General features: G+C 37.4%; 1 protein-coding gene across 2 annotated transcripts in view; it reads left to right on the plus strand.

Moving 5' to 3' along the window:
- The window catches only part of LOC127659606 (N-acetyl-beta-glucosaminyl-glycoprotein 4-beta-N-acetylgalactosaminyltransferase 1-like), a 134,642-nt gene that overhangs the window by 49,838 nt on the left and 72,632 nt on the right, over window positions 1-12,172 (plus strand). For both annotated transcript variants that reach the window (XR_007972555.1, XM_052149503.1), the window contains exon 4: window positions 2,927-3,025. Coding sequence is in view for 1 of the 2 variants with exons in the window: in XM_052149503.1 (XP_052005463.1) it covers window positions 2,927-3,025 (99 nt within the window). In the remaining variant the exon portion in view is untranslated. The remainder of the gene's footprint in view (window positions 1-2,926; window positions 3,026-12,172) is intronic.

Genomic DNA, 12,172 nt, shown 5'->3' on the forward strand with positions numbered 1-12,172 from the left:
TCACTCACTCGAAGTTGTGTTGTTGTAGTAACACCAGGGGTCTGTCTTGAGAGCCTTGGTTACCTCTTGTATTTGAGAAAAGGCCAATGATGAAAAGAATTTGCATGCCCCCGCGTAGAGCTGACTGCAGGAGGTGGATGCCCCCATCTCATGAACTACCCCCGGGACCCGGAAGGCTCCCAAGCACTCCTGAAATGGGCAACCCAGGGAGAGAGATGTCTGCCATGGAGCTGGTGTCCTGTACTCTCTGACTGAAGCCCCCCTCAGGGTACCCTCTGGCATCCGTGCCCAGACCTCTGGAACCTCCATGTCTGGCCCTTGGACGGGATGCAGAAGATCTAAGCAGTCTACCAACTGCCCTCTACCAGGCAGCTTTATGCCCTAAAGTGGCGCTTATTAGTAAATTGGGGTTCTTCCCGATCTGAAGACCCACAGAGGTGCGCGGTCAGATCAGTGCTCTCATTCCTGCTGGAGAGGTTTTTCATCTTGCTATCCTGTTATCCTGATATAGACTCTTTTGTAGTGTGACTATTTACCTGTGACTGTCACTAAAACATGCTGTCCCACTGACATGCTCTAATTCTTCTGCATCAATGTCCACTGATTAATGGCAGGGAAATTGAAAGCCATTGTGGTCAATTATTTTTTTTAAATTTTTTTTAAGAAAACAAATGATGGGAGGGCCTGGGAAGCTCAGTGAGTAAAGATGCTGACTACCACCCCTGGAGTCGTGAGTTCATGACCAGGTCTACTAGGCAAATAATTTGGCCCAGTTGCTAGGGAGGGTAGAATCACATGGGGTAACCATGGTCGCTATATTATCGTTCTCACCCTCATTTAGACCTTCCAAAAACATAGACAGCACTGGGTAGCACCGGGCACACCAAATAGAAGAGAGGCCAAATACTTGGATGCCTTAAGCTGAGATAGATGAAGCCTTTCTTCTGGACTGCAAGACAGAGATAGCTTAATTGGGATAAATGAGATTATAAGCTTGTCTTGATTTGTTAGTTTAGCTAAAAGTGACTCTTTCTTATTATATATATATATATATATATATATAGATAGATAGATAGATAGATAGATAGATAGATAGATAGATAGATAGATAGATAGATAGATAGATAGTATATGTCTTGAAGCACAATGCAGCCACAGTTTATGGAAAGGTTAGGATGACTTTTGAAATAGTGTGTATACTGTGTCTTTTTAATCTTGCCTTGTGCTCTATTTATTTGAATGGTTGATAATTCACATACTCTACGCAACCAGCTCTCTCATTGGTGGAGTTCTGGGTTAGATAATTTAAGAGCTATAGGACACATACACAAACCCCACACATACCTGTAAAGTTTCAATTAGTCACAGTGTGCAAATATTTTCCTTTTTCAGTAAAACTGAGGGACAGATATTGTGTTCCCATTCCAACAGTTAACATGGTAAGATGATCGCTGTTGAACTTACAGTTTAGGTTGAACAATTCATTAACCCCAACCCACTCAACTTGACACAGAGAGAACTATGTGCTTAAGCGTTTTGCAATTCTAAAAGTAGCTTGTGCTTGTTATTGTCTTCTGGAACATTTCCAGTCATTTTAAATGTGATTTGTAGTGGCTCTTGGCTGAAAGGGAATTTTTTTTGTAATGTCTAGTATAGTTCTTCATTGTGTGCTTCATTCAGGCATTGTTTTGATGGTGACTGCTTCACAGTTCTTTGTGGAGGATTAGGAGGGCTGACAGGGATTATGGCTGATAGTAAAAACCTGCCCATTTCCTGCTGAAGCTCCAGAAGATCAATATGAAATGTAGAGAAAGCGCATCATAATTGTGAAACATTTTCAATGGATTTCTGACATTTCTTTTGACAGTGTGATGAGCAGTGTTTTATCGTCAAGTAAACTGGTTTATTATTTTGCATTCCAGTCAATCAATTAGGTCTTTGTTTATAAATAATTATAATGGGCTTTGCATAAGAATGGAAGCCCACATTTTCATTTAAAATTCAAGTAGTCATCTTTTTATACTGAATAATTTGTCCCACAATAATATGATCTATTTCCTGTTGCCCTTGGATAATTTTTCAATGAGACATCATTTGGTCACTCATCAAATGTGACAAAAAATATATGATGAACAATGAATCCTAAACTCATTTTCCCCAACACCATGCAGTGTTGAACAATGAGATTCAAAGCCCACTAATTAATCAACATTATTCAAATATATCTCTACTAAATATTGTGTGTTTAAGGAATATCAACGCTAAGGCAATGCAGCTTAATTTTGCCATCCATGGGTATTTGCTTGAAATATCTGCACAAATGTAGAACATAAGCAGCAATTGTGTAACAATTAGTCCTCATAAAAACAAAACAAACGCAACATAATTTTAGTAGTTTAATTTAATACTCTCACTGGTTGATGCATGAAGATGTTATTTGTAAGTATGACACTAAACAGACAAGATGTAATAATATTCCAGCAACAAGTACTTTGTCTGTACACATTGAATGCAAAAATGTCACAGCCAATTTTAGCATATTTAATGTTTAATTAGCGGGATTTTAGACCAATGACATTTCACTGTGAGTGGGGCTACCTGGTGTGTCTGCACAGAAATGGCTTGTAATGGTTGGTTAGGACAAGAAGGATTTAAACGGAAGAGATACTTTTTGTTGCGGAACACTTTATTGCGTTACATCTGACATGAGAGTAAATTTGAAGCAAATAGGCCTATGCAATATATACATAAAAAGTTACAAATTACCAATAAAGCATCAATAAATCTTGATTAAACTGCACTTAATACTCTAGGATTGTTGACTTTCCACCCAGCACACAGCAGCTGCTTTATGCTGGGTGGAAATGTATTTTGAGGCTTCTCTTTATGCTGGGTCACTGAGCCCTCCTTGTTCCTGCTGTTTCAGGGGGAAGAGCTCGGTGAGTCTGCTCAGGAGAGCACTGCCAACACAGAGATGCACAGACTCCTCAGCCAAAAGTTCTTCAGGTTGCCATGGAAACCAGAGGTAAACATGCTTTTTGTGTTTAGACGCTTACTTCGTCCTATGGGGCAAAAATGTGTAGGATAATCTGTGGTGATTTGTATTCGTTTCTCTCGCTTATTAAAACAAGAATGCATCTAACCCACACAAACAGTGTGAGATTTAGCTATAAATCTCTCTCTCTCTCTCTCTCTCTCTCTCTCTCTCTCTCTCTCTCTCTCTCTCTCTCTCTCTCTCATTGTGTGTGATTTTCTAATTAATTAATTTTGATAACTTCTTACTGGTTATATGGTATCAGTGAGTGCTCAAGTCAATCGCAGATCTCTCTGAGCCAAAAGCTTGAGCAGAACCTGCCAACCCCTAATATGCAAATAATAAACAGCCTCCTGGCTTAACATTGTTTGCCTCATAATTTCCTTTCCCATTAATTTGCAGCAATTTAAAGAAGGATTTATTATTTGTTTGAATAATATAATTCAAACAGGCATTTGCATTAATATCTTATGGGGCCCTATTTTAATAATGTTAGTGCACAGTGCAGCACTATGTCATAAGTCATACATGCAAAGTCAATGAGCATGACCAGGAAGTTTGGGTATTTTTTGTGCAAGAATGCGCAAAGTCTACGCCCATGTGCATCTGCATCGTATTATATAGTAGTCCATTCCCTGTTATGCACTAGCAATATACAGTAAACAAAGACTTAAAGAGAATGTAAGAATTATTAATAATTTTCATCTACTGACACAAATCATGGCTAGTATTAACAGTGATTGTATCGGCATGCACTTCACTTTTTTTCTGGTCGATTTTGAAAATGTAATTAATTTATTGAAAAATAATTATAACTTGAACCAAAAATATTTATAAATTCAAATTATACTTCAAACAAAAAGAAATCATACCAAATCCAAACATTTTACTCTCTCCAACTTCTTCCATCGGCCTCTTTTGCAATGACTTAAAAATCAAAAAGACAAACAGCATTTAGCAACATATACAACATTTAGCTGCATGCAGTGATGACTGGCCCAAGAACGTCTGGTCCATTTCCATCCTGTGGCTTTGCAAGTTGGGCACATGCATTTGGCATTATTCAAAACAATTTTGAATCAATTTGGGTAAATATAAGAGGACTCTGTTGTAGCGGATTGACTGGGTTTTTCTTCTGGGTGCCAACTTATAAGTAAATTATAAGTAAATTTTTTAATCTTAAAGTCAATCATACAAAGGTTCCAACTTGGTTTTTTAACAGATGAACCATATTGAACATAAGACAATAATATTACAGATAACAATAACCTAATTTGCATTGCATGAATTTTTTTTATAGTCATTTCATTCTCCTACTATAAAAAATAAAAAAATAATAATTCATAAACAAATATATATATATATATATATATATATATATATATATATATATATATATATAAATTCCTCGTGAATTCAGTTCAATTTCTCTAATACAGTTTTCTAGAGGTACCTCTCCTACACCTGATTGATTCATACAATTCACCGTTGATCTGTAACCATTAACAATATAACTGGAATAATACATTTGTTACTCACAATACAATATTAAGCCATCAAAGATTTATAACAGAAGTTCAACACACATTGATTCAGTCTACACACTTTGAACATTCATGATTCAATGATTCACTTCAAACTCTTCATGATTCATTCAACAGTTCAAATTCTCAGGATCTCTCACTGTCCAATAATTCAAAAGTCTCAGTTCAAAGATTCAATGTCTTAGTTCAACGATTCAGTGACTCAATTCAAACGCTCAGGACATCTCACTGTTCAACGATTCAATGACTCGATTCAATGACTCAATTCAACGCTCAGGACATCTCACTATTCAACGATTCAATGACTCGATTCAATGACTCAATTCAACGCACCGGACACTGTTCGGCAATTTAGTGACTCAATTCAAACACTCAGGATATCTCACTGTTCAATGATTCAGTGACTCAATTCAAACACTCAGGATATCTCACTGTTCAACAATTCAAAAGTCTCAGTTCAAACACTCCTCAGCAACGGAACAAGCAAAGGTCCTCAAAAAAGAAAAATAAACAGTGAAATACTTGTTGGAAGTTCGGTCTGCACCAGAGTTCAGCGGTAATGGAAAACCGGAATTTCACTTCACATCAGCCATTTAGTTGTCATCTCTCGCCTCGCGGCCAGTATTGTTCCGTAGCGAACTGCCAACCGTAGCTACCTGAATCCGGCTCAATCACTGTGTTTAGACTTCCAGTATTAATCTAATTTTCACCTCTAACCTCCCAAGTTCAGACAAAAATAGCGTTCAGGTTAGTGAGTAGAGTACGTTCTCTCTCTAGCTACCCCCTTTCCATTTTGTTTCTTTACTTTTATACTCGCAACTCTCTATGACAACATCGCCCTCCTGTGGACATCAGCACCATTTTTGGTGACAACTTTCAGTTCGTCACACTCCCTTCCTCTTCTAAAAACTGAATCATTGTTTAAGGTCACTATCTGAGAATCCAAAGAATTCTTCATCATCATTCTCTTCCTTGAAAATTTCCAGACAATGGAGATGCTGAATCTCCTCCAGTTGTTGAGCGGTAGGATAACAGGCTTTTAGTTGTGACGTGTGTAACTCGCAAATTTTCTCCTGTTTCTTCCTGTACTATCTGATAGTTTAAAGGGCCCACCCTACGGACAATTCGGTAGGGACCCTGCCATTTTGGGGCAAGTTTAGCGAATTTTTTTTTTATTGCTTTTGAAAGAGGGTGTGAACGCATCCAAATTCTGTAATTCGTTCTGAATGATAGTTCTCTTCTTTTACTGTCATAATTTCTTTTTTGTCTAAGACGAGCTGGATGGAGATTCTTTTTCTTTTTCGTGGTTTACTTTTCACAGGCACATCCTGTGTAAGAAAAATCTGATGATTTAATAGCTTGGTGTGACCGAGTTTATTGCTACACACCTCAGAGTTTTGTTGCAGTTGTTCCAACAATATCAGCTTTTCCTTTGTTTCCAACTGAGCGTGTTGGACTGCTTTTTCTACCAAATCTGCCAGTTCACCCTCAAAACTTGTCATCACTAGAGTCGGTAGAACAGCTGTAAATAATGCAACTGGACGTTCAAGTCCCCAGTCATTAAAATTCTGGAAACCACCATTAAAAGGAAATCTTTGTTTCTCATCAGGTTTGAACCAGTAGGTGTTGGTCGTTACATCAATCTGTAATCCACTGCAAAATAGAAAGTCAAGACCCAATACTACTGGAAAAACTAGCATCTCTTCAGACATAATTACCACAGGTACTACCCAATTGTGATTATTTACCTGGACTTCTATATCAGTCCATCCCAAAGGTTGTTTAGCTTCACCATCAGCCAAATATAACGGTCCTTCTTCCCAATTCTGTAACTCTTCTCCAGGCAACTGCACATTAATCCAGAGTTTTTCGGAAAGAAGCGTGAAAGAGCATCCTGTGTCTACAATAGCATTTCCTTTCCATTGGCGAACCATTAGCGAAACCATCAATTGATGTGGGCTAGTGTTACCTGTAGCTAGTAAGGGAACTCTGTCTCTTTTATTTTTACCAACAGTTTGATCTTTTGTCTTAACATTATTCTGCTGGATTAACGCATTTACAGTGGGATGTGACTGATGACCAGAAGTATTAGCAATACTGGATGTATTACTACTTCGCAAAGTATCCTTAGTCTTGTTTAGAGGATATTGACGACAAGATGCTGGCGAATGTGCTCCTTTACATTTCCAACAAAACATTTGAGTGACCCTCTCTTGATCCTTTTTCCCTTGAGTCTGGTGATTCTGACTTTCTGTTTTAATGATGATTTTGTTGGAGAAACCTTTACGCTGTTCATATTGCTGTTGATTTTGCTTATCTTTCTCCAACTGTTGTCCCAGACGAACTAATTCGTCCACAGTGGACACTCTACGTCGTAATTCACTGGCAATACTAGGTTTTATATTTTTTAGGATGAGTTTAATTACCTCTTCATCCGTAATTTCCGGTTTCCAATGCCTACATAAGGAATGATACATATACGCAAAATCTCTTATGCTTTCATTTTCTCCTTGAACTCGGTTATGGATTCTCTCTGCCAATTCATCAACATAATATTCTGACAAGAAAGCTGATAGGAAATTGGTCTGAAATTCGGCCCACATAGAAATAGAACATCTTGCTACATCCCACCAATCACGGGCAGTACCGTGTAACACATTTCGCTGAGTGGCAGTCAACTCCTCATTTGAAAGTGGGTTCAGGGCTAAATAATCATGACATTTCTCAATGTACGTCAATGGATCTGGATCATCTTCTTTTCTACCAAATGTAGGAAACTCCAACTTAATAGGTCCTCTTCCACTAAGGCGGCGGCTTATATCCCCACCAGACATAAATAAGTCTGTGGGTCCCTGTGAACCTTGATCGGGGATACCTTGCTGTATCGTAGATTGTAATGGATAATGTACACTTGTAACATCAACTGAAGCTGCCACAGGATGGATCTGAGAAAGAACTCTAACTGGTGAAGTGCCATAAGTAATAGTAGATGGTTGTGTGATAGGAATCACTGATGTATAATTACTACCATCTTGTTTAAGTGAGACCAATTCCTGAGAAAGTATTTTAATCTGCTGATTTTGTGAAAGACATTCTGATTGTAGCTTCTCAATGGCAGTTTGAAGAGGTTTTATGATAGCTTCTATGTCCTTTTTAACTTGATTTTCTAAACGTTCCAACCGCCAGCTTATACTAGCTGAACTTTGAGTCCGATGATAATCAAACTGTTGATTTAAAGTCTGAAGGAAATGTTTCTGCCCTTCTTGATTCAAACGGTTTAAATTTTGATGTAAAGTGTTTATAGTATTTATAAGCTCAGTTTTAAGTTGTTGTTGGTCATTTTTAATACCTCTAATTTCTTGAGCCATCAACTGTTGAGTGATTACTGATTTCTCCACATCAGAATCCTGTATATAACCAATTTCATGTTTGGGCAGATCAACAAAAATGGGTATCAAAGTAGGCATAGATAGAGAATCAAAACACAAGTTCATATCTATTAAAGAATATGATGTTGCATTTGGCAACAGGGAAGGAGATTCAGAAGAAAGACCATGTCTCTGTGGAGAAGCCATGTCTTCTGAAGAGAATAATCTTACAGGTGGTGGTTTCTTGAATAACACCTCTATGCAAAACTGAAGTCACATTTATTTTTTTTTTTTAAATAAAAAAAAAATTATAATATCAACCAACTCTCAATACTTAGAGACCACTGCTACCTGATTTTATCCAAGTTCATATATCAATTTTAAATTGTCCCATCTGGGTTGCCATTTTTATGTAGCGGATTGACTGGGTTTTTCTTCTGGGTGCCAATTTATAAGTAAATTTTTTAATCTTAAAGTCAATCATACAAAGGTTCCAACTTGGTTTTTTAACAGATGAACCATATTGAACATAAGACAATAATATTACAGATAACAATAACCTAATTTGCATTGCATGAATTTTTTTATAGTCATTTCATTCTCCTACTATAAAAAAATAAAAATAATTCATAAACAAAAAAAAAATATATATATAAATTCCTCGTGAATTCAGTTCAATTTCTCTAATACAGTTTTCTAGAGGTACCTCTCCTACACCTGATTGATTCATACAATTCACCGTTGATCTGTAACCATTAACAATATAACTGGAATAATACATTTGTTACTCACAATACAATATTAAGCCATCAAAGATTTATAACAGAAGTTCAACACACATTGATTCAGTCTACACACTTCGAACATTCATGATTCAATGATTCACTTCAAACTCTTCATGATTCATTCAACAGTTCAAATTCTCAGGATCTCTCACTGTCCAACAATTCAAAAGTCTCAGTTCAAAGATTCAATGTCTTAGTTCAACGATTCAGTGACTCAATTCAAACGCTCAGGACATCTCACTGTTCAACGATTCAATGACTCGATTCAATGACTCAATTCAACGCTCAGGACATCTCACTATTCAACGATTCAATGACTCGATTCAATGACTCAATTCAACGCTCCGGACATCTCACTGTTCGGCGATTTAATGACTCAATTCAAACACTCAGGATATCTCACTGTTCAATGATTCAGTGACTCAATTTAAACACTCAGGATATCTCACTGTTCAACAATTCAAAAGTCTCAGTTCAAACACTCCTCAGCAACGGAACAAGCAAAGGTCCTCAAAAAAGAAAAATAAACAGTGAAATACTTGTTGGAAGTTCGGTCTGCACCAGAGTTCAGCGGTAATGGAAAACCGGAATTTCACTTCACATCAGCCATTTAGTTGTCATCTCTCGTCTCGCGGCCAGTATTGTTCCGTAGCGAACTGCCAACCGTAGCTACCTGAATCCGGCTCAATCACTGTGTTTAGACTTCCAGTATTAATCTAATTTTCACCTCTAACCTCCAAGTTCAGACAAAAATAGCGTTCAGGTTAGTGAGTAGAGTACATTCTCTCTCTAGCTACCCCCTTTCCATTTTGTTTCTTTACTTTTATACTCGCAACTCTCTATGACAACATCGCCCTCCTGTGGACATCAGCACCATTTTTGGTGACAACTTCCAGTTCGTCACACTGTTTTAAGAGCCACATTTCCTGCTGCCAGGTGGTGGTGCTCTGATCGTGACCCAAAATAGTAAAATTAATGTGATTAGCCCCCAAGGCTTAACATACATCTCAATTTAGATCTAAATCACACATTGCACACAGAAGATATGAGACAGTTCCTGTCTCCATTATTCACCATTCATTTTATTGCCTCGCCATGTTAAAACCGTTCAATATCTAAAAATATGTTTGTAATTTAGTATCTTCAATGTTTTGGCATAATGATGTCTAAATGTGGTGACAGTCTCATTAATCACCTAGGAGAAGTATTTAAAAGTTCAGAGACTGCCATATTCAAAAAATCTAAAATGGCCAACTTCCTGTTGGGTGGACTTAATGACTATAATTATGAAAGTTGTCCAGCTTGATGAGAAATACATATGTACCAATTTTGGTGACTGTAGGTGAAAATAAGGTGTGCTACTGAGGCTTTTGCCCAGCCCTAATGGCCAACGACTCTGATGTGTTTGCAAAATGTCATGACATTTTAAGCATGCCAAGTGCCTCAAAAACACCCAAATATTTGAAGGAATAAAAAACAATGTGTTGCCATGGCAACACTATTTAAAATATCAAATATCCCTTGACAATTTTACATCAGCAGTGTCTTGACATTATTCTAAAGAATTTTGAAGCAATTAATTTAAACACAAGAGGGTTATTGTAAAGTCTGTTTAAAGTGCCATACTTCCTGCTGCCAGTTGGTGGTGCTATGAAAATGACCCATAATAGCCACATTCATGCGATTAGCCCCCATTACCAAACATACAGCTGCATTTTCATCAAAATCACAAAATGCACACAGAAGATATAAGGCACTTCCTGTTAACCATTTTTCTGCATAAATGTATTGCTTCACCATGGCAACACCATACAAAATCTAAAACATTTGTTCACAATTTAGCATCTTCAATTTCTTGGCATGATGTTGCACGAATTTGGTGCCAGTCACTTGAATCCCCTAGGAGGCATATTTAAAAGTTCAGAACCTGCTATTTTCAGAAAATCCAAAATGGCTGACTTCATGTTGGGCAAGCGTAAGAAAAAAAGGAGTTTGGCTTGATGAGAACAATATATGTACGAAGTTTGGTTACTCTAGGTGAAAATGGGGGTGCTGCAGAGACCCTGTTACATGCCCATTTTAAAAGGGGGGCTTTATTGAGCCTAATGACCTATGACTCTGATGTGTATGCAAAATTTCATGAACTTTTAAGCTTGCCAAGTGCCCCAAACACCCAAATATTGGAAGAAAGATATCAAATATCCCTTTACATTATTCTAAATCATTTTGAATCAATTCATGTAAACACAATAGGGCTATTTCAAAGTCTAAAAAGTAAAATTGTGTTACTTCCTTTTGCCAGTTGGTGGCACTATGACCGTGACCCATAATAGCCGCATATATGTGATAAGCCGCAAGTACAAAACATACAGCTGAATTTTCATCAAAATCATACAATGCACACAAAGGTTATAAGGAACTTCCTTTTTCACATGTTTGTCATTCATTTATTTCCTTGCCATAGCAACACCATTCAGAATATAAAATAATAGTGCCTAAATTTGATGCAAGTCACTTGATTCACCAAGGAGAAGTATTCAAAAGTTAAGCACCTGCAATTTTCCAAAAATGCACATTCAATCCAAAATATCTGACTTCCTGTTCGGTGGAGCTATTGACTTTAATTTGGAAAGTTGTACAACTTGATGAGAACAATATAAGTAGCAAGTTTGGTGACCGTAGAAGAAACCGACACCACTACTTTTGTCAAAAGGCGGTGCTACAGGGCTCCCCAGCCACACCCCTGTGTTAACTTTTGCCCTGTCCTAATTGCCGACAAATCTGATGTGTATGCAAAATATCATGAAAATTCAAGCATGCCAAGTACCTCAAAAACATGTGAATATACATAAAAAGGAGTCATTTCATTTAATGCATTGCCATGGCAACACTGTGTAAAATATCAAGAATCCTTTCAGATTTTTAAGTCTAAGACCTGATATTCTAAAAAAATTAAGCAATTCAGGTAAACATAAGAGGGATATTTCAAAGTCTGTTAAAAGTGCCACACTTCCTTCCTCCAGTTGGTGGCGCTATGACCTTGACCAACAATAGCCACACCAATATGGTCAGCCCACAAAGCCAAACATTTGGCTCAACTTTGATTTAAATCGCATGATGCACGCAGAAGTGTTACATTAATTTATCGTGTCACCATGGCAACACCATTTGATATATAAAAAAATCTGTTTGCAATTTAGCATCGTCAATCACTAGGCATGATGTCTCCCTCATTTGGTACCTGTAACATGAAATCCCTAGAAAGAGTATTTCAAATTCCAGAGCATGCATTTTTCAAACAATCCAAAATGGCCGACTGTGCAAAAGTTGTCTGGCTAGATGAGATCTATAAAATGGTTTGGTGAAGTTAGCTGAAAAGGGATGTGATACAGAGCCCCCTGAACATGCCCATCTTCTAGGTGGGTCTACAGAGCTTGCTGA

This window comes from Xyrauchen texanus, chromosome 2 (genome assembly GCF_025860055.1).
Source record: "Xyrauchen texanus isolate HMW12.3.18 chromosome 2, RBS_HiC_50CHRs, whole genome shotgun sequence".
NCBI lineage: Eukaryota > Metazoa > Chordata > Actinopteri > Cypriniformes > Catostomidae > Xyrauchen > Xyrauchen texanus.